The sequence below is a fragment of the Archocentrus centrarchus genome, chromosome 1, assembly GCF_007364275.1.
Source record: "Archocentrus centrarchus isolate MPI-CPG fArcCen1 chromosome 1, fArcCen1, whole genome shotgun sequence".
In the NCBI taxonomy this organism is placed as follows: domain Eukaryota; kingdom Metazoa; phylum Chordata; class Actinopteri; order Cichliformes; family Cichlidae; genus Archocentrus; species Archocentrus centrarchus.
In genome coordinates, this window is record NC_044346.1 from 18,788,956 (window position 1) to 18,813,602 (window position 24,647).

The 24,647-nt window shown below is 36.9% G+C and overlaps 1 protein-coding gene across 1 annotated transcript in view; it reads right to left on the reverse strand.

Annotated features, from left to right (window-relative positions):
* ctnna2 (catenin (cadherin-associated protein), alpha 2) overlaps positions 1-24,647 on the reverse strand; it is a 379,156-nt gene that overhangs the window by 57,888 nt on the left and 296,621 nt on the right. The window contains exon 9 of the mRNA XM_030740562.1: positions 21,677-21,829. Coding sequence (XP_030596422.1) covers positions 21,677-21,829 — 153 coding nt within the window. The remainder of the gene's footprint in view (positions 1-21,676; positions 21,830-24,647) is intronic.

Below are 24,647 nucleotides of genomic sequence, written 5' to 3' on the forward strand. Positions count from 1 at the left end.
GATGAATAATTAATTCCCATCAATTCTGTGCTTCTTATTTCCTTTGTGGGACAACGAAGAGACAAAAATAGCATTCAGTAGCATTATCTTTGAATGTGCCTTAATTGCTGTTGGTCTCAGTGGGATGGAGTTTGTTACAATTTTAAAACCACAGCCCTCTTTCGAGTTCTGGGTCTGCCAGTCCAATCACTACAATACTTATAACAATGTCTACAACACCCCATAGACAGAAGATGAACCTACAAGTGTCTAACTAAGGAACTTCTGAAAAACAATCATCTTTCCAATAAAACAGAAATGTTTGGAATTTGTTCAGAGTTTTATCGCTGACTACTAGGGGGAAATAAGGACAAAATTCAGCCACACAAACCAAACTAAATTGTGGGGAGCGTCTGACTTTCATCTTTTTATAGTATCTTTAAAAGTGACCATTTTTAATACAAGAAAATAAATAAGAAGAAATTTGCAGCCTCCTTTGTCCAAGACACGGCCTTGGATTTGTTTTAAATGCAAAGAATACTGCTCCACTAACAACTCCCAGTGATGACAGTAAGATGATGACTCAGTGGTGTCCAAACTCTCATGTCATTGCTCACCATAGAATAACTTTACTTCCTGCTTTGTAGTGTAAATAATAAGTAAACAATACGGTGATTTAAGATACAGTCATATGTCCATTCATGCTATAACTGACAATACTTGACCCCAACTCTCCATCCCTATCTTACGAATTACTCTCACAATGTTCACAACATTTGAAATGCAGAATTTATGAGCAATGCCCCAGTCTGGAATTGTATCATCTGTAAGTTTCAAGCAACCAGGCAGATGATCATATCACATAACTGGTTGTGCAAATGCTTTGGGAAAACATGAGCCTAAGAGTGAATAGTCCAGTATGTTTCAGATGTGTGTATGCGTACAACTTGAGGTAGAAGAAGAAGAAAAAAGAAGCCAAAGCAACAACTCAAATTTGAAAGCTTTAGATGTAGCTTTCGCTGAATTACTCATCCTGGATACAAGCAAATCTATAGCTGAAAACCTCTGCCACCCAGATGGCACAGGCGGCTCTGGGTAATTGGCTGAATATGGTAAAGCAAACAAGTTCTGTATTATTTGCCATAGTAACAGTTGTCATCTCTCTTCTCTCTGCTACTACTGTTGTGCAACTTTAGTGTCCTCAGTTTTTTCACTTTATTGCTTTGCCTCTTGCTGGAATTATTTCAACAGAGCAAAATCCTAATTCCACACTGCATGAAGTGTGTTGATATAAATTTACATGCTACAGGCAAAGCTGTGAAGTTGTTCTTTAAGTGCATTTGGGCAGAGTTTCACTAAAGACAACAGTAATTACAGATAGCTTAATATGTAATGAAGTGTTAACGACTGAAAAAAGACACAATGTGATTACAAAAAAAATGGATTTATCAGTTCTTTTTGTTTGTTTATTTTTATTTATTTATTTGTTTTTACCAATTTAATGACCCGTCTTCAAATGTATTAATATGAATTGCAAAATGTAATTAGGCAAAGTGATGCGAACATCCTGTTAATGCAACACACTTATCTTATACTTTCTTTGCCAAATTGTGTGCTTTCAGAGTAAGTAAAACTAGGATTAAAAACCTATATTTGTATTAAAGTCCTATTTTTGCACACAGTGACAATGCTAAAGGCCCATTAAGATCCCAAGGGACCATACCAAAAACATCAGTGTAGATATATGAGATCAGCAGGAGGCGTGAGCAGAAAGGGGGACGGTGCTAACTGCCATCATCATCCTCCGTTTGAGGCACATCCTCCCCTTCATTTTCTCCTCTCCCTACCCCACCAAAAGTAAAACTCCCCTCTGGAGAGAGAACGGATGGCTCCTTCAGCTCCATTAATCTAATGACAATGCCCCGTGACTAAGACCAGCTTAGCAGGCATTGCTCATCCCCATTGGCTCCTCTTTCACTTAGCATGCCATCTATGCATGAATGCAACAGGGGCAATGACAGCAAAGGAGGAGGAGAAAGAAAATAAAGAGAGACAGAGTGGAGACAAACAATGGCCAGATTATATTGCACTGGTGTCCATGGTTACCAAGGGATGTCACATACCAGCACTGATAAAGGGTTTGATGAATTATAGAAACTGAAAAACTGTCAAAACAAAGTTAAGAGAAGTCCTATTATTGATTTCCCTAAATCAGATCTGTAATCATCAATGTACTGAAATGAGCAATTATGCATGACCTTATGAGAGGTAGAAAACATTCCTATCAACTAATAATTCTGTATTAGATTTATGAAATTAGAAGAAAAGACAAATCAGTACCTCCCCAAAAACTGAGACAATTTCTGGAGTCTCCATGGCTGCTGTGCACCCCATCAGGCATGGAGCCGTGCAGGCTATGCAGAGGTAATGAGCACCGTCATTAGTCTGCTTACGCTGCTCAACAACATTTAACAGGTCAAAATCTTGTCTTTTCTCAGTAACGCAAGACAAAACAGCATTTTATCATTACTGCAATGACAGTGATTCCAGTTCAAACTACCTCTTTGTTGCTACTGTAACCACTCAGTGAATTCTCGCAGTAAATTTGAGATTATTTACATAATTGCTACTTTTCTGACAGCATGAATGTGCAAAACTGCAATCTAATGTGCAGCAGTGAACAGCCGACGGGTGCAGTCTACACACAAAGACAAATCACTAGCTAGTCACAATGAACCTACAGCAAAGCCATGGTAATTGTAATTTATGCTTTAGATGACTATGATGTACTTTTATTTTAGTTCAGTGTAGAAGGTAGTAGAAGCAACGCCTTCCATCTGACACCTCTGGGAACATCAGCGCTCTGTGGTGTATGTTTTGCTTGCTGATGTCCTCAAGGAGCACAGGCTGTGTCTATGTTAGCCTAGCATCTCATAGGAGAGATGTCCGCTTCAGCCAAACCTCTGGGGAAATAGCAACCAGAAGTTGGCTGTCAAATAGCAGAGCTGTTGGCCCAGAATAGCACAGGGTCAGTGTAGAAAAACAGGCCTCCCACACAACAAAAGCAGACAAGGCTTTTTAACTACATGTGTGACACTCTAGTAAAGTTAAATGCCAAATATTCAAACTCACATTAAGAGTTAATGGAACAGAGCAAACCCCGCTTTGCTCACACGGTATTGCCTCACATTATGAGGCATTACCATATAATGGAAATTACAATTATCTGGAAGAAATGGGAAACAAATGGTGAAAACCAAGATTCTTTTAAAGAGAATGGCTGAAAAGCTGCTACAAGACTACAAGTTTTTATGAAAAGAATAAATAAATTGGTCTGCTGTAAAATGTTAAATTAAAACAGCGCAATTGGTTGTTCATGAAGACACGTCTCTTTAAAAGTTACATTTACAGGCAAGACACAAAAAGAAAGGAAGCTTTCTTTGTATTCATCTGAGAATCATTACTTAACCTTTTATGTATCTATATTTTAATTTTTTTAATGTTATTATTTACTGATTCTAAAGCCATCAACTGGTTATATGGCATTCAATCAGATAATTCGATTGAAAGTCAATCAATCTAAACATGTTTCAGCGCTAAAGCTGATTATACCGTGAAATCTCATGTTAAGTGCTTTAGCCACAAAAGCACCTTTCCTATTTCCATGTTGTTTTGGGGTAAAAATGTTCTCACCTCAGTGACTCAGGCATGATTGAGTGTTCTTCTGCTTTATTACCAAGAAGGATGTTTGTTGCCATGGTGACAGAGGAAGCAGCGAGCTAATACAGTATTTCATTACTGACTGAACAAAGAGAAAAATGAAACATAATTTGCCATTCTGAAAGGCAGACAGGCAAGGATTAAAAGTTTTTACACTGCTCTGTCACTTTCCTGTTACTGCAGGTACAGTAAGTGCTGCAAAAGTCATTACAATCTGTCCCAGTTTTTTTTGCAATTGTTTACTTGGTAGATGTCAGCAATTTTAGGAAATGATGCCTAGATTATTTTTTGGGGACATAAATTGTAATGAACATGCATGTCACTTGTTTCCAGTTAAAAATGGTCCATGCAGAAGTACGGCTAGACTGACAGACCTCATGCAATTTTAAATTTCAAAAATTCAGATTTCTCCTGCCAAAATTCATTTAATCACAATTAAGAACCGGAAAATGCTTCTATGTGTATACCATTCAGTATATTTTAAAAGTCTGCATTAAGTTACACTTTTAGCCAAAACTTGACCAACATGTCAGTGGGATATATCAGTTGATATTAGCTATTTGCCAATATATTGGTATTAGCATTTATAATGACCAATAAATAAAAAATTAAAAAGTAAATCATGTTATGAGTGTTAGCAACTTGTGTTTGTTAGCAGCACACTACAAACAGAGAGTAAATGACTAATCCATGACCTGTTGTTACAATAAAACAAGTTTCCTTTTAAACTGCACTGTTATACCATCTCAGACTCATAAATAAATACACATAACAGATGTCAAGGAAAAACATTTTGTGTGTCTGAAAGAAAAGAAGTATGGCAGATGTATCGTATTTTTAAATCACCAAATATCAGTATTGGTATCAGTCTTAATCTGTCAGGCTATACTGTTAGCAGGATTTAAAAAGACACAGACAAAGTATCATGGTTTCAGACTGTACTGTACGCCTGCACTGAGCAAGAGCAATTCCAGTGGGCTACAGTCAGTGCTTTAAAAAAAAAAAAAAAGATAAATTATGTATATACAGTACAATAATGTACATAGTGTCATTTTTCTGTTGTACAGAGGACATTTTTGCTTTGACTTGGTGAAGACATTGTGTTTTTACCACCTTGCTTTTCAGGTCACTGTTTAAAAGATGCAGTTGTGTGTGGATATTTTCACCATGGTGTGTGTAAGAAGTTGAGTTGTCTTTGTACACCCACCGATTGCCATCTGTATAAAACAGTTGTATGGCACTCACATGTATGCACACCTGTGCTATTGCGTTTCCAAATTACTCATAATTTCAAATTCAAAAAACACTCAAGCTATATTATGAAATAGCAGTATAGTATTAAACCATGAACAGTTTTTAGTAAAACTTAAAATAGACAGTCCGGTGAACTGTGTTTGTAATGCAAATTCTGAAGAAGAGCAGCTGCTGATAACTCTGGATGATGTTGTCTGATGATATGAGAGGGCAGCAGGAGGTCTTGAAATGCCTTGTGTGCTTCTGTGTCTGCATTTGCATACTCTATTGAAACGGATCAAAGATAGTGTGATGAGCAGTACCCACCTAATGAATATGCACAAGGAAATGTTCTACTTGCATTATGAGCCCATTTAGACCCGAGTTGCATTGCTCAGTGTTTTCACCTTTCCAGGATATTCTCTTCATCTGCGACCTTTGCTAAACAAACTGCAACTTATCTCGCTTAAAGTCTTAAAAGAATTCGGGAAATGGAGAGGAGGAAATAAACAAACAAAGCACAAAAAGTGCTGAGGAGAGAGATAAGACTACACTGGGTCAGAAGAGAAAGGAAATGAAATTAGGTATATGTCCTGTTTGTGCTTGGCTGGATTTATATGCCGGCTTTGCTTATTTCAATTCAGGAAACAAACCTGGAGCAGAAGCAGACACGTGGGTATGTGAAGAGGAGTGGCCATGGATTTCATAGACAGAAATAAAATATGAGTAAACATGGTCCAAATGCAGGATTAGAAATAGTCAACTAAAAAAACAAACAGAAGGCACAATGTGTTGAGACCCAGGTGGGGTCAGGCTACCTGCAAAACTGGGACAAATCTAACAGATGAGACGATGTCTGTTATACAGTCAACGAGTCAAAACTGTATTGCATTACATTTCTGTGCTATATAATACAGCATATGTGTTACACAAGTAGCCTTTGAAAGACTAGCTTTTTCAATTATCCTCTTGTACTTTGAATATTTCATTGTAAGGACAAGGATAAAAGTTTTTTACCTTAATAAAGCCCCTCCCTGTCTCCTCTTTAAAAAAAAAAAATTCTAACGCCATCTTAATCATCTAAAAAGGAAGATCCCAATTATCTATAGTGGCCCTTGCTCGACCAATACTCCCTTGTTGGTGCCAAAATTCCTCTCCTCTCCACACCCATCACTCTAGATTTGACAAGGAACAAATCCCAGTCACCCCATCTATTCTATTGTTTCATGATTACTGAACAAGTGCCAGTGAGTGTAACTTGAAACCTTCAGAAAACTTCAGAGTGAGTTGTTAATCCACACTATAATTCTCAGACAGCCTCATTTAATATGCAGTTCTCAAGTTACAGTTGTTGCTTCTTTCACAATTACTATGAAATACACAACAAGATGCATTTAGACTATAAAATGGAAGTTGTGCTTCAGAATAAACACAGATTAAAGATCCTGTAAATTGATATATTTCAGCATATATTTTCCAATAGGAGCTGACCTGCAATAGATCACATCTTATCTTTAATAAGCTCTCTGGGGCAAAATCTCAAGCTCCTTGCAGGTATTATTTGTGTATCTAATTAATCAGTGATGGGAGGTGCCGACAATCGCTTGCTAGCGTTATTTGGCATTAGTACTATGGTAAAATGCTGTACCGCTAATTAGGAGAGATGATCTATTTTCCATAATGAGAATTGATGGCTTTTCTTCTGCACCACCAAGCATTTTCTCTCTTTCTCTCAGTATTTCCAACTAAAGGAACCAGTCTCTCCTACTTCATCACCCAGGCACACTTCAGAGCTGTATATAGGAAAGGACTAAATGAAACACTGTGTGATTAATGGACTTAATTTCGAACAAATCTGACTTCAGTGTGACAGCCTACTTCACCTCAAAAAGCTTTCTGATTATTAGATTTAAGCCAGTGTCAAAAAGTCAGACAGTTTACACAAGAAAGTCCCTCCCTGCTCAAAAAGGCTCCTGTAAAGGACAAATGCAATGAGTCTAAATTAACCACCTTGTAAAACACTGAACCCATATATACAATAATCTTGTCACTTCCTGTGGGTGTAAGAACCTCCTAATCTTTGAACACAAAGAAGAGACCCTTTCTGTGAGACTTTGCAAGCCTGTGCTAATGCTGTGTAAACATTGCTGCTGCTGTTTGCCACTGATTTAGCACATGTTAATATTACATGAGACAGAAGGGCCCTTTGATGATGTAAGTGAACACTCAAACTAGGGCTTTCTACCTCAGGGAAGGCAAGACGGGGCTGTGGAGCAGCTCCTTCGAGATTTTACTTCCGCATTAGCAATCCAGCTTGGTAGGAGTCGAGCGGTACATTTTTCAGCATTCGTATTACAGAACAGGATGGTTCTAGTTTTAAATACCAGCATTGTGACAAAATGTAAATGCAGTGAATGTTAAATATTCTGGGGGCTATAAAATGATGACTCATGTTTTTAAAAATAGTGGCCATTCATCTGTTTAGTAGCTTTTTTTTTTGGTTGTTTTTTAAGGCATAATTAATGACACAGCAAACCAGTTACAGAAGCTTGTTTTTAAAAATCAAAGATATGTCTACAGGGACTCAGTGCACACAGTTCCTCATGTAGTTATTTCAAAACAGGGATCGACAACTGTGTTCACTCCGATGCACTTGGGTGACATCACATCAATATGGACACAGGAAAAGTTTGACAAAAACTATTTCCCAGCAGCTGAGAAAGGCTGACTGAAATTGGTGTGTGGAATCATATGAACACGAGCAGTTAGCTGCAAGTGATGATTTGACGTCAGGACACTGGTGAAGCAAGTTAAACCATTTTAGGTTGGGATTTAATAACATTTCAGTGGAATTCTGTGTACAATTTTTAATCTGTATCAACTAAATACAGACCCATGGTAATGATTTACATACATTTGTCTTTAAAGTAATATAGTACTGTGCTAAAACCTTTAGCAAAGCGTCATTTCCTTATATTTTTATAGGAAAATGGGAAAAACATTTATTGAAACTTGCGAACATACATGGAAAACATATAAGGCAAAAACAGAATTTGTACAATTATAACAAGACTGAAAATCAATATTTGTTATGACCAGCTTTATTCATCAACAGCAAGTTTTCTTATAATTTCTTTAAGTCTTTAGGAAGAGTGAGTGGGTGGGTGGGTGGATGGATAGATGGATGGATGGAGTCTTCAGGAATAGTTTTCCAAGCTTTTTGAAGGCCATTCAAAGTTTTTCTTTGGATGTTGGATGCCTTTTGTCCTGTTCTCTGTTAAGATGATCCCACACTGCTTCACTAATGTTGGGATCCAGACTCTGGGGGCTGGAGCGAGAGGCAGGCTACACCCAATTAACCTAACCCCAGTAACTGCATGTCTTTTGACTGTGGGACGAAACTGGAGTACCCGGAGGAAACCCACGCAGACACGGGGAGAACATGCAAACTCCACACAGAAAGGCCCGGGCCAAGGTGGATTTGAACCCAGACCTTCTAGCTGTTTGGCGCAGTGCTAACCACCACACCACTCTGCTTACGACTTTCAGATAGTTTTTTTTTTTGCCTGCCACTTGTCCCATTTCCTCAGTTTTTCTAAGGACTCATACTGCATATTGTGCTGAGTTACGCTGAGATTTTGGCTAATAGCCCTTTGGTAATCACTGTGTTGGTGCAAAAATATAATTTTAAGTCTGTCAAACATTGTCATTTTTCATATATCATCAAAAGAAATGGAAAAAATGTGTTTTTGCAACAGGCTGCTATTAAGAAAGTGCTTAAAGATGCAATTTTAAATTGGTTCGTTACTAAGTTGTCTGCTATATATAGACACAACACTGGTTCATCCTTTGAGTTAGGTGTACTTTTTTATGCTTGACTTGATCAGTGTTAAATAGTTAAGTCACTTAAAACTGATCTATAAAAAAAAAAAAAGAATCCTCTGAAAATGGCCAGACACAAGGGCTACTTTAAAGAAAGTACAAGAAAGTCTGGCTCATTGGAACCAAAGTATAAAGAAATGAACGGTGGCTCGACTTTTGCGCAGCACTATACATTTAATGTTAATAATGGTAAATATTGCACATTTTGAGAAAAAAAAGAGTAAAAATCTGCTTTGTCTTGTTATCTGAGAAATACATTTCTCTACATTTCAATTTAGTTTCTCTAAAACTCACAACCTGAAAGGCACCTGCAGCCGTGTTCAGTAAATGAAAAACACCATAAAGTCCTGGCTGAGCTTTGCAGGATGCAGTGATCTTTTGTCTTTTTTTCTGTTTCACCTAAATGTAAGAACTGATTTCTCTCATCTGTCAAGTTCCTGTGGGCAGCTTATATCTACTGGGAGTTGTCCTCTCTTTCTTCTGTACAACCCTTTAATAATCCCATACCTCCCACAGCCCAGACAGCTGACTAAGGATAGAGACAGAAAACTGGACTCATTTGCTTGTGACACTACACTAGGGTACCTCATCCTAGGGTCTCCCCTTCTTTTGTCTTCACCAACACCTTGGATGTTAGCTTTCCACTTACTAAACATCAACATCAAAATCATTTTTTACTATAGTACAAGCACACATGCATAAAAGATTTCACACATATACCTTCACAGCACAATGTCATAAACAGACATGTATAAGGATGAGCAGGCGTGAGAATGAGGAGATCAGTTTCAGAAGAGAGAACAGACTCTTGATGAGCCATTAACCTGCTGTTGGTGAGGTAAAATGGCTGTGGGACGAGGTTTAATTTACCCTTTTATAAAGAGGTCGTTTAATTGATGAGCCACAGGAAAAGAGTTATACCCCTGGTTTGGTGTATTAGCACGGCTGATGGTGAACAGGTTGAGTGAGGAATTGGATGAGCAGTCAATAGTCCCAATCAATCTAAGCTTTCAGAGAATCACTGTGACACTTGTGGTCAAATCTATGACACTAATAATACAGATTTAGGCACTTATGGAGGCAAGCTCCAATTTGAAAATGAAATCACTTAAAATCCTTTCTCGTATTTGTTTCTAGCCAAAAGCTCTTCTTGAGCATGTTTTTATATTTAGAGCAGTAGGCCAAATGACTTTCCTTTTTAGTAGAAAATTTTATTTTCTCAGTCAGCTCTTTCATTTATCTTTCTTTGCACTCAGCATTCACAGAGTTGAGTTTAAGATCTCCCTTTAAAAATACCCATCAGCAGGTACAAAGAGTCAATTTTCACTTTGAAATAAGCTGCCAGAAATTTCTATGTGGTCTCTTCACCATCCATTACTGTAGCTCTATGGATGATAAATTTTAATAGACAAAAGATGACTAGTGGAGGTCTTTCCATCAATGAAAAGGAAAAGAGAAAAATTGAAAATTATGGACTGTTCTGTGCATGAATGTATCCAGGCCTTCTGTGGTATTGGAAATTACCTGCTGACTTCTTTCATAGCAACAGACCTTTCTCTTTGTCATTTCTGGCTCATGCAGTCAAGACATAGGTGACTTGACTAGGTGCCAATTTTACAGATTTAGATGATTTCATGTGAGCTCTCTAGAAAACAGATAACTGATTTGTTTGTCGTCTTCACAGCTGACACACATAACAAACCTGAAATTGGTGATACAAATGAAGATCCCCTTTAACCATATGTGGTCTACGGTATAGGGATATAGTCTGTTTTAAACCTTCACATAGGTTTAAGATCTTTACCGCTGACCTTGGCCTTGTTTTAAAGGTACGCATGCTAAAACGGTGTCTTCATATAACAAGACATCCAACTTAATGCGTGGTACCTCCAAGACCCATCACCGAGGGGGATTTCCTCCCACAAATAATGAAAATATAAAATAAATGTAGAAGTCAGGATAACATTACAGCCCCATTTCATAACAGAAAACCCTTCAGCAGACATCTTATTACCTTGTGCAAAACTAATTTGCCCTAATTTGGAGGTATTGCCCTAAACTCTTATCCAAATACTTTAAGTCACCCTGGGTTAGTAAAGATTTAGTAAATATCTGAGGTGAAATATGTTCAATTTTAACAAAACTCATTAAATCAAAACATTTTTAAGCATACTGTAAGAGACTAATATTCTTTGATTATCTTTAACAGTTCTACAAATACTTTATGGTAACCACATTTTAGAACAGACAAATTTCCATGGTAAAAAAATTAGAAAAAGTACATATTGCACTCTTGTACAAGGGTGTATACTACATAAGGCCTTCTACTTATATAAGGTATAAAAAATAAGCCACTCTGGCTTCCTCCCACAGCCCAGACATGCAATTAGTGGGGTTAGGTTAATTGGTGATTCTAGAGTCTCTCTGGGTTGGCCCTGCAACAGACTGGGCTGTTGCAGGGCTGATTTTTACATGGACTGCAATCATGTAAAAATCAGCGTTGTTTAAATTTGAGCAATATTGCTGAGCAGTAGGTATGGCTTTAATATTGCTCAATGATGAGTCATAGTCAGTACTATTTATGGCCACGGGTCAACATGATAGACAATGCTCAGCAGGCTAAAACTGATGTTACTATAAACAGACTGGTTCTTTACCAAGAAATTTGGGATTCCCCAGTTTCTCACTATCTAGCTACTGCCGGCTGTTCACTGACCTGGTCAATTGTATGTTATTTTTGACATCAATTCGCAGACCAGAAGTGGGCGGGGCCGGATGCGCCCTGCAAGTTTGGAGACCCAAGAGACTGCATATCATTAACATATATTATCATAGCATAAGCAGCCTGAAATCCTCCATGTTGTTTACTCTCCACTTCAGATAAATACAGCCCAAGTGTACAAAGGGTACTAAACATCCAGGATTATGAATAGTGTGTTGCACATCTTTGAAGCGCAAAGAACATATGCCAAATTTCATGGCTCAACTTCTTGTGGTTTTGGAGTCTACAGACTGGATCAGTAAAATGTCATGGACAGAAGAATGGACAGACAGATGGTATGACGACAATATCCTCCCCATTTATTTTGCGCAGGATGATTAAAAATGTGCCAATATTTAAAGCCATCATAAAAATCCAATTTAATCCATTGTTTTTCATTCACAGACAGAGCATTGTGTGTGATATAATATCACTATGCAGCTAATTAAAAATACTGAATTGATGTCCTGGTCAAAGTATACACCCTTTACAGAAATAATGACTAATTGAGGCTCATATTCCATTGGTGTGAACAAGGAAATAGATTTGTCTCTAATGTATTATTCTTTTAAGACATCCCCACAGAGCACACATTTTCTATGCTTTTTCACTATAAAACCACAAAAGGACTTGCTCAGTTGTGGGTTAGTGCTTCTCACTTATTAGTCTTCAATAGCTGGCAAACTAATATGACACTGCGATTCAAGGTCATCATCTACTTATTTCCTTGCCAGATATTTAGAAAAATATTGTCCCCAGAGTACATACTATACATTATTCATTGCATGACTAATGAGGAGAATTCCATTTATGTATCTATGCATTATGTCTGGATGCCTTGCACAAATAAAAACTCTGCATTGTTCAAATCCTTGGGAAAATGGTGCATGAATCGAAGGGAAACAGGCATTATGTGACATCTCAAGTGATATGACTAAACCCCCATGGGTACATGATATAATTAAGGATTTATGTTGGGCTGTATTTCATATTACCATAGGAAGTGTACTTGTTCAAAGCATGGAACCATGGTACTATGTCAAGCCTTATTCCTCTTTTTGCTTTTTCTTTTGTCAGACTTAATCTTGTGTAATCCACTTAGTGTCATATCTGAAAAACATGACAGGAATTCCTCCAGTCCTTGTCATGTAGCACCTTTATAGAAGCTATCCCAGCTCTTAGCGGGGATGCTGACGTTGTTTTCTCAGAGCTAAGCTTATCGCCATGGCAATTTGCTTGGGCAAGGTTTGGTGAAGTCTGCCACATATACACTGCCACCAATTCTTGCATTCTGTGAGAGATAACAGACCCTTGAGTTGACTCCCTTAGGCCTGCAGGGGGAGGTTAGGGGCAATCTTTTGTGAATACATGCTTGATGCCGGTGTAATTTCCATTTGTTTATCTCTCTTTTCCCCTTTTAGGGACAGTAGAGATGTAACACAAAGAATATAAATGTCAACCTCAGATTAAAAGATTGGTTGATTCCATCCTAGGGCACAGCGGTATTTCATCAGAAAAAGGGATGATGACAAATTCCCTCTCAGAAACATGGAATGAGTCAGAGAGAAATTATCAAAGAACCAAGGGGGGAAAGCTGCCAAAGATGTTGCGTTATTAATAGAATCCAAATTCCACATTATTTGTACAGTATATATACACTTGGTAAGGTCTACACAGCATCCGCCATCATGCGAAGAAAAAAATTGTGCTACCTTTTAAAAATGAAATTTAACTTTCCCTTTAAGCTTATGATGAGTGCAAACAGCTTAACCTCATCTCCTGTCAAACTGTTGCCATAAGTCTGATGCAATGTTGATACTGAGGAGTCAAGAATAATGTGTGATAATCACAGTAGTGCTAAAATATCAGGCCATATCACCACTGTACTGTGGAACAGCACAGGAGAGAAAAATAAATGACTCCAGCTTTAGCAGTGCCTATCTTTCAATGAGAACCTCTCAAGGCTAGGACTTAGTGTTTGTGGCCTGTAGCAGTACCGATCAGACTACTTTACATCAAGGTTTGATCCCCTTAAGACCACCCTTAATACAAAACTGTAAGAGTGACTGCTGAATGGGGGGATTTCTCACATCAGCTGCCAGTTCTCACAATTTTCACTGTTTTCAAACAAATCTTCAGCAAATTTTGTTTTCATTTGATTATCCAATGTAATGTTCGTACGCTATATTTACACACACAAAATGTTAAGATTAAATTTTTTCCTTTAAAAAAAAAACTTTCAATTTACAGCCTTTACAGTTCCAGGCTATTAACAATAATATTTCAATTTACATACAGGAGCACATCTGTCAGTTAATGTAAAATATGAAAATGCTGAATGCCAAGCAGCCTCTCATGATATTTTACACATAAACAAAACAAATTAAAAAAGCATGAAAAAAAAAATCCCAAAACCATCAGCAGTCGTCTTTTGACAGGAAATGTGAGGTTTGCATTTTGGTTTACATTTCTGCTTCAGTGCCACAAAGTATTTGCTGGTTAGTTTTATGTGCAGCACAGAATTGACCATAAAAAGGCAACAGACTGTGGGTTGCAAAGTACAAGAAAAGTCTTTAATTGAGCTGCACATTTCCTATGTGCTGTACACATGTTAAAAGAATGCTCCTAAAACCTCAATATAATCCACATGTCCTTAATGAAAAAAGTTACATTTGGAATAAGGGAAAATTCATTAATTCAAATTCAAGATTTTGTTATGTTTAGAAAATATTATGAAATATTATATGTGTAAATGTAGGGAGAGCTAAGAATAAATCCTAACTTGTAATAATTAATGAGGACAAGGATGTCCATAGATATGTGCAAGGTTAAAAAAAACAAACAAACCAAAAAACAGTGCTTTGTTTCTGGTGACCAAGGTCAGTCTGGTTCCTTTGTAGCCTTTCTTGAAGTAATTTAGACTTGGAAATGAAAATGTCAGAGGTTGTTTTTTTTTCTTCTTCTGTACAATCCTTCTGGTTTAATCAATGAACTTATAACAAAAGTTTTATTTCTGTATTTTAAATGTAGATTAAAAAAAAAAAAGTTCACAAACCTAAATTACATAACCTTTAAAAACATGTTCTTGACTAGCTGTAGCTCTATACTTTCTCTGACTTAAGAGCATCAATACAGTTTTGTGTGACCTCTTGTGCAAATTCATTCAAGCCTTTTTAGACTCACTGGTTGTTTTCCAAAAGTCATTAGGAAAAGCATTTGAAGCCTATAAGATTGAGTTAATTAAGGACTCTTCATGGGACCCATAACTAAATAGCTGAATTAATTTAATGGATCTGCTTTAATCGTTAATAACATTTAATATAATTCATCATTAAAACCATAATTAATATATAATATATTATATAATATATAATAATAAAATTGTTAATTATTAGTTTTCAATTACATAAAGACTATTTTGGATAGGTCAGAAACTGACTATGAGAATTATTCTTATATTTTCTTTATTTATTTACTTATTTGTTTAAATACACTGTGATCTGCTCTTTTACAGGATGTAAACTTCCTTGGATTACTGAACTGGGATTGACTCCTGTTCTCTGGGGACATCGGATATTGTCAGAATATTATACACTCATTTTCTGACCAGGGAACCTCTTGCCTAGTTTGCTTCTATCCCAACTACGTCTACTTTGGCTAGTATTACTTCCTAATGATGCAGCCACCTGTTTTTTTTTTTTTTCTTTAAAAAATCCCTTTCAAAATCCCTTTTGTACTATCCCTCAGAGATATGACTCTTCACAGTTCTGTCTTTGAATTCTAATGGACTGAACTGATGGTACACTTTCAGGTCTGACATGCCTGCAATGTGTAAGAACCTTGGCTGTCCATTAGATATCTTTGATGCGTAGAAAAGCACCGAGAGGCATAAGGAACAAGCACCAAAAAAAGCACCCACCTCAAAGACTCTTATAGGTGCTGGCCAGTGTTCTTGTGCCAGCTGGCTCTGTATCACAACTATAGTTTGCTACAGTACCACAGGGAAATATAAGAGTACAATAGTTGTGACTATAAAAAAAATATGATGGAAATTCAGCATGCACTCAATGTGCACTCAACAGTTTTCCCCTCTTTGTTGGCATACTGAAAGTTTTTTTTCTACTTCCTTTGTGGTAAACTTTGACCTGAACTTCCATCTCATCTTGTGGTCATTTCATTAAAAGGTAAAACTGAGGAGAAGAACATCCCCTTCAAATTGTGAGCTGATTTAGACTTTAAGCAGTTAGAGTGGACCATTAAAAAAGGGGTTCTGTAGATCACAGGATCCTAGCACTCAGTGTCAAACACAAAAAGAAAAAAGTGGTTAATTCCATATAATTGCAATTGTATTTAAACTATATAAACTTTTAGCAGAATTTGGACACATTTCCCCCCATATAAAGTGGGTAGAGTTGCTAGTAGACTAGCAAAATTGGACATTGTGGTTTGACCCCTTACATTATTTGTGTAACATCTATATCACATATACAAGAGCTCAAAATGAACACAAGCAAAATTAAAGTGTGAATTTTAAAGGCAAGGTGAACATTATGAATTTGTATTCAAACACATGCTTTATTGAAAGAATCCAAATGAAAGAACTCAGCTGAGACAGGAGTTTGAGTATCTGCATGTGTTTATGACATTTTCTCGCCATGAGCACACCTCAGAAATAACTCCAAAAGGGAAATACGTGAGGTGGATTAGGTATCGTGTGATGTACCTTTTTATGCACTTTGGAGGCCCAGTCGTTCAAAGGCAGATCTCCTCTGAAGCTAAAAACTTTGAATGCAAAGAAAGAATAATGTTAGCCTACAGGTGATCCATCCACTTCCCGGTTAACTGTCCAGTAAAGTGCTTAATGCAGTGGCCCCGGAAGAATGTTTACTGCTGCACTCTGTCTCATGTCGTTGAGCCCCGAAGGCCAATTCAATATTTGTTACATTCAACTTTGTATTGATTATGCATAATCACAGAGGGTATGACTTTAACCTTTATTCAGTCCATGTCCAAAGTAAGGTTACTGCTGTAAATCAAAAGTAAGAAAAGCTAATGAACCGATGAAGATAAACTGAACATCAAAAGTTAATGCAGCTACAGTATGTATGGAGAAAACTCCACAGCTCACAGGCAGCAATACACCATATTCCTAAACAGGAAATGGTACATTTGTTGTGAGTAATTAGCGCATATTCAACTCAGTGGATTAAGCTGTTGCACCATCTGTGACAACAAAGAATAGACTTTTAAATCCCATCAAACAACATAATAAAAGACAAAACCTATAAAGCTTGCAAAGAGCAATCATAGTAGCCAAGCAACCTAATCATGCATCAGTACATACGGACCTGTCTGTCTACTAAGCATGGCTTTGAAAGCACTGCAGAGGTGTTTTACAGATAAAGCATATGTAGAACTGTCCTTCGCAACACCGTAGCTGCTGAAGAGAACTGCTCCAAGATGGAGTCAAGGTCAGAAGAAAATCTGATTCTGACATTAGAATAGTGATGGAGCGTAACGTCCTTTAGATGTCCAAGAATTGCTGGCACATATACATTCTCACTGCAGTGGTAATAAAAAAAGGTACTATGGTAACTTTAAAAGATTGGATATTCATCTTGTGTTTGACTTAACAAGAGCACATCTGTGTGGGCAGCACTTTTTTAATGGTGAGCTCAGTCTGCAGACATAATAGAGGAGGTATAAAGTTAAAATGAAAAATGGCAATTGCACATATGTACCTGAAGGTGTGAAGTAGAAAGCAAACAATTATATAGATGAATACAGTTAGTCAGGAAAGAGTATTAGGAAGTAAAGATCAAAAGAAATCTATCATGGGTATTGAAAGAATTTTTTTTCATGAATTTATATTCAAACCCCCACTGATGTTTAATTAGTTTATTGCCCTCTAAACATTTAAATAGCTCCAATTATAACAGCCAGAATTAAACAAGCAACTTGGAAAAAATATCTAGACTTTCCCTGGAAAACAGTTTAATACAGGAAATGCATGATTCAAGAACAGGTTTATTAAAAGTTATGCTTTAACACTAAACCCTTATAACGGGTAAAGTAATGTATGTAATGTATGAGCTACTGAGATTGGACAAATAGTACAATATTTTTCTTTTCAACATTTCATTCTTTTTCTGTTTAAATGGAGTCAAAGATCTTTATGCTGTTGCCTCTATTTGGGCTGATGATGCGTTAGTATTAGGTTATCCTCATTAAGGATAGCCCTGGGAATTAATTAGCACAATCTGTTTTAAAAGAATAGTAATACAAAGATACCCATAAATTTATTTCTCCTACTGAAAGAAGACCCAGCACCCTATTTCTGTGCATGCATCCAATCCAAAAACAAAACAAGAAGACGTGACAAAATTAATACAACTGAATTTGGGAGTTGCAGAGAACCTTTGTCTGACTAAAGCAGGTTTATTTCATTAACTTTCATTTAGCCATTACATGTCTTTAAGCCAATCACATCCCCAGCTTAAAACGCTATTTGCTTCCTGTTAGTGGTCAAGATAGTGTAATGAATATGATATGATTAAGAGAGCCCTCAGGGTAAACTTTGCTCTTCACTGAAGTGAGAAAAGAATAACGGTGAAAGAAAAGACACATATTGTGTACTGTGGAGCCAAATGGAACAAAATTAAATGGAAACCAAGCAGGCGTGAAGAGAGGCACTTTGATTTGACTTTACTTTGATTCTGGTGATCGTGTCCAAACTCTGTTCTAATGGCTTAAGACAGCTCCTCCCTGACATCAGGGAGATGACTGCAGTGACATTCATCAGAATGTTAATTACCATAATATATTAGAGGATTGCAATGGTGGGTATGATGACTATGTCTGTGATGGAACGAATAATGGTGATGGCAGGAAAGACAATGATATTGCCAGCTGCATATAGGACAGCCGCGAGTGTATTAGCTAGTATGGACAAATAATTTACATGCTTACCCTGACAAAAGCACAGATTGCATTCTACCTTCTGAACTTTGTGTTATGTATATGCCACTTTGACATCTGTCATTTCTTATGCATTATTATGTATTTGTGAGACGATACACCTTCTTTTGTAACAAACTGGAAGTGCCTCTGACTAAATTAAATTGAATTCACAGTCTTTAAGAGTAAACAGAACTTCACATTGCTAGGTAAAGACTTTACAATACCAGGGAGAGAAAACCAAAAATTTCCTGTGAAAAGTAATTGGCCACAGTGTGGAGAAAGAAAATTTCCACTTTTAACAAGGAAAAACCTCTGGTAGAGTCGGGCTGCGGGAGGGTGGCCATCTGCCTAGATTGGTTAGAGTGAGGACAAAGTGAAGAGAAAAAGGGAGAACAAAGGGAAATAAACAAAAAAATAAATAAAAATACACCAGTAAACACTTTGTAGGTTTGTGGTTAGCACTGTTGCCTTACAGAAATTTCCTAGTTTGAACCCCAGCTGGGGCCTTTCTGTGTGGAGGTTGCATGTTCTCTCTATGCCTGTGAGGGTTTCTTCCAGGTACTTCAGCATCCTCTAAAAACATGCACGTTAATAGGTCATTCTAAATTGGCCATAAATGTGATATAGATAAAGTCTATGGACTAAACTGTATGAATGTATGGTTAAATGTGATTACTTCCTCAAGAGTTACAGTGATTCACCTTTGTCAGATGAAACACACACTTACAAAGCTGCAAATATGCTTTGTACATTGTGCTTTGAATTTTTCTTTTGAAGTGAATACTTAAATAATGTACTAATAATAACAGTACTGTCACTTTTCTAGGAATGACTGCATTTATCATTCAAACATCAGATTTAATGCTTCCTTTGTGAATTAATAATAAAGGATAAATGCTCTAGTAAGCTGATCATTGCTCTATAAGCTCCTTCAATAAGTTTGTTTAAAAAAAATAAATAAATAAATCACTGCTTCGCAGGCAAATCAGTGTTCTGCTACAATGACAACTAATTTCAATTGCTCAAAAGAAACCATAAATGTAAGCATACAATCACTCCATGAGAACTTTATTGACATAGCACCTCATTATCTCATGAAAGTGAAATTTAGATGCTTGTGCTGCTCAGGTTGCATTTGATGAACCAATTTGACCTTAAAGAGCTCTGGGGCATAAAAATATCACTTCCCAATCAGTCTTAATTGGCAAATATGAATGTTCCACCAAAATAAAAATCAGCTTTTACAACGGTTCCAATAAGGTGTCACCTATCAGCTCACATCTACATTTGGTGAAACCATCAGAAGAGAAAAAAATTACTTGAAACAACCACGCAGTTACAGTCAGGACTTTACTAATTGCTAAAAATTTGTGAAGTCCTGAGACTGACTGATGTAAAAGTACAAATACTGTATTAACTCTCAAGGCCATTATAGTATGTCCATTATGTGTTCACAAGTAGAGACAACTTTTTGCCAAATATTTTTAATTTTAAGAGATGAAATAATTTGTACCAACAGCTTGCACACACATCGCTGGCCCTGGGTATGTACCTGCCAACAACCAGGCAAACTATTGTACAGCTAAAAACTACACTCTGGTTTGGCTGGGGTTTATAGCCAAATCAAAGCGTGCAAACAACTGCATATAAACACAAGGCAACATCTCTTCTATTTTCCTTTATGAGAAGAACGGAATTCATCTGTCTGAAATGTCCCCGGGCTACAGAAAGCTTTAAGATTGCTGTATGCAAAGCACAGATTTTGAGTGTAGCATCAGTCAGGCCTTCTCTCATCAGCAAACAGCTGGGGGAAACCAAAAGGGCACACAAATCACTCACTCGCTCAGCTGAAGTCAACGAAAGCTAGAGTGCTATTTTAAGTGACAGTATTTTACGAGGGGCCCACATAAAGACTCTAAAGGTTCTAAAGGCTCCCCTGAATGGACCATGAGAACAAAAGGCAACTCCCATCAAAGGGCAGAGACATTTATCAAAGGACTCCATCCAGTATCTTTCTGCAGTTGAGGGGATGGGCAATAAACAAAAACCTCATAAAAGCTATTGTCCTAAACCAACTTCAAGTGAAACACGACATGTCTCGTTCCACATTTTTAAGCTTTCCTGCTATGCATCATGGATACTGTCTGCAAAATCTACATCTTCACAGTGATACTGTGAGATTAGTGATGGATAGTTTTCTCTTAGTATCCTTTACAGAAGAAGAACAATACATAAAAAAAAAGAAGAAAAAAAAAGAAAACCAAAAAACTGCTCTTTGGCGAATAGGTCCAAGTAGTTTGGCCAAATATATCGTATTCCTTTTACTACTGTGTAGCCATTTGCCTTCATGTGTACACAGAAATCACAGTGTAAGCAACAGACTCGCACACACTTTGGATCCAGTACACAAAAACTGTAGCTACGCATTTAGCCTAAATAAAATATGCTTGAGGTTGAAGCTATATGCCAATAGCACATATGGCAGCAATGAAGACAGCATTACTGACTTAACATTTAAGCCTAATGTTGTGTCAGACACACTTTCTGCTGCATATTGAGGCCAGGCTGCAGCTTGTCTTGCCTTATCCATGTGAATGAATGCAAAAGACTTAATAAGTAAAAACCAAACCTCTCAGTACCATCTCCATGCAGCTAAAACCGCTTGGCAAACCAAGCACAAGTGAAAACAATGACTAATTGCCAAGTGCACATGAGCATCCACACTTGCTTTTGTTAGTACATTTAATGCACAGAAATATTCTTTTCAGTCCGGCAGAATGGTTTATTCATAGGGAGGGGAAAGAAAACTTACAGTCGAAACAAAACATTGCTTTTTTTTAGCTGCCAAATAACTCATAACATTTCCAAACATTGTAAGTCAAGCTACATACCAAGATTTATTTTTCCAAAATAATAATTTAAATTGAGTAATGAGTGATGCTTTAATTTGGGGTTACTGATTAAAAATGAATGTTTATAGTGTTTTTCTTGTTTTCTGTTGTATAATGTAAACTAAAAAGAAATTTATTATGTTTATATTAGTTTATGATGACCACAAATGCACATATCTTGGCTACAATTCTAAATTATTGAGTATGGGAGCGTATGTGTTTGTGCCCTCGTGTTTAATTCATGACTGACCTCCACCAGCTTGTTGGCATGCTCACGGAACACCTGGGCGTACTCCTTGACCTCCTTCTCGTTTCCACTCTTAGCTGCTTCAATAAGCACCAGCAGAGGGACGTTGGTTTCTAGGAAAGAGTCTGAGATGTGGTCCATCACTGCCTTCCTCAACTAGATCACAGAGGGACAGAGATTAAAAAAAAACGGTCATATTATTAATAAAATTGCAGATGACTTCATTACATTTGGCAATGATTACATAGCACTTAGAATTGTAATGAATATGATGTAGTTACATAATTAGGTGAAAGGACAGAGAGAGGAGAACACAGGAAAAAGAGTGAAAAAGACAGAGAAAAAAACTCTAGGCCAGGAGTGTAAATTGCTCATAAGGTGTCATTCCCATAAGGCCTTTTACTGGGGCAGACATTGTGACTTTGTTTATGGAATCATTTGTACCAAACTGGCAAGGGACTGGTTGTTTTATAAGACAGTAAATGCATCCTGATCCTACTCACTGTGATATCTGATAAGATGCCAGAGGAAACAGTATAGAAAGCACTGCAGACAGGTCCTTTATCTTACACAAAGAGGGAGTTATTCACATGAGGCCAGTGCAAAGACAGACAACAATGGACTTCAGAGGAAAAGAAAGTATATTCCCACATGTAGGATATTTGTTTTCTGCTTTCAGCCTCAAAGCCTCTGTCACTAACTAATATATTAATGCTACATTAATGCTCTCATTATCTGCCTATTATAAAATACTGCTCATATACAGTACTATTGTAAAACTCCAACTCCTTTTTTTTTTTTTTTTTGGCAAGAGTAACAAAAACAAAATTAGAAAGACAGAAATGAAATGGAGAAATGAAAAAAAGCATCAAACATAGTTAAAGTCTACATAAATTAAAAGAGTAATGCACTGTTTTGTATGTTTAGGTATAATAAATTTAAGATAAAACTGATTTAGTTAACAATTTCAGTGACAGATATTTACTGGAATTTTCAAGCCACGTTTTACAATTAAATATGAAGCAAACATTGTGAAGACATTCCTAAATTACAAGTGTTGACACAGTAAACAGGAGGGAAGAGAAGATTAATAGCACTGAATAACAAGAGAAAATTAATTTAGCCTTCAAAAAAAAAAAAAAAAAAAAATCATATGTTAGTCTGTCAGTCGCACTTAAATCACCTGCGGCAATAACAAACTTAATTGCCAGTCCACAGAGGAGAGAAGAATAATTGAGAATTCCGAAGGGCAGATAATCCATCACCACTGCCTTTAGGAACACACTAGATTTGGACAGTTTAGTGGTCAGGACAGGTCTGTAACCACCCTGAAGCCTGCACTCACTGCAAGCACACCACATGTAAAGGTTTCTGAATAAAGCAGTGCACGCTTTTTTTTTCAGAACCCTGCACTTACGGATCACCGATGTGAAGAAATGCATCCGAGATGCAATACCATACCATAACATGATGCTTTTCTCAAAGGCTGATAAACTTTGACATTTCTGAATTGTGAATATTGCATCTTATTCTTTCTGCAGAGATGAGACCGGCATCAGCGCAACTTTGTAACCTTGCTATCCTGTCACCTGGTGGAAAGGGTGAGAAAGCAGCGCAGATAAAAAGCTTGTACTGCCAGAACTATCTTCACACTATTCTAGTGATGCTAGAGCACAGGAGAAAGTTGTGGTGGAAGACACAAATATTCTGTGATACATGCAATGATCTGAGTTGTCTCCAGGTCTCGTCTTACTCACTCTTACTATATCAAGGGTGACCTGTATTTTGAATATGTGGAAATAATTACCTTATGCACCACCACTATGTCATAAATGCATATTTATTATCTGAGTTTTGAGTGCAGCGTGTTCATATTACATGTATGTTTTCATACGTGTTCTATGTCCATCACAGTTACACTAACTGCAAGCAGCAGCTCTTTCTGTGTCTGTGAGATGTTTTTTCAAGACAGATTCAGATCACAGTGACAGATACATTAATAATTGTCATTTAATAAAATTAGGAACTGTAAGAACTGAGGTCAGAGCAGAAAGTATCACAATGTGATGCCATGTGACAACAGGAATTATGCCTTATCAAGGCAAATATGCTCCAAAACAAGACAATCTATTTTTTATCTTACCGAAACATTTCAGACTTTCACCATGCCATAAATTCTTAGGATTAAAATTAAATTAGGGTTATAAGTGCAAAACAAAAGTACAAAGAAAAAGAAACGCATTTCCATCTATTATATACTTTCAATCATTTCCGTTCTGATGAATGTCACTTCTGCATTAAAGCCAGCAGAGGAAAATAATCCTCTCTGTGTTTAATTATCTTGGTATTGCTCAATTAAATGGCTTTTGTTGAACACTACTGTTTACAGAAATTTTCTTATGGCACTTGCCAGACATGGTTTAATTTGAATTCCATATAAAAAAAAAAAAAATGTTTAAATAATTTTAAAATGACCGTTTAAAGAAAAAAGACAGCAAAAAAAAGTTTAATCTTTGAAAGGATGAAATTTTTTTAAACTTAACTGCATAGCAAAATTCCTTTGCAGGTTGTCACAAGTTGTTTTTGTTGTTACTGAGGATCGATCATTAGTTGACTGCACATTTAGATATGCATAGGATGCATTTAAAAGTCTACTAGGGATTAGGATACTCGTGGATGCCCAACAGTGAAAGTGATTCTAATGTTTGAGCGGAGAGCTGATACAGACTAGAGATTTCCCAAGTTGCAGCCCCTTCTGCACCATCAGCATTCTAATGCCCACACACCACTCCCTCTGAAATCCATCTTCAATTTTTCAGATCTCACCTCCCTCCGTACTCCACCCCCACTGTCTCTCCTCTAACAGCTTGTGTCTATTTCACTTACATTTAAAGAAAATAGATCTAGAATTCCAAAAGATCGCAAAGGCTCTCCCCATTACAAGTTAGTGGGGGAGCTATTTGTCTCACGTATC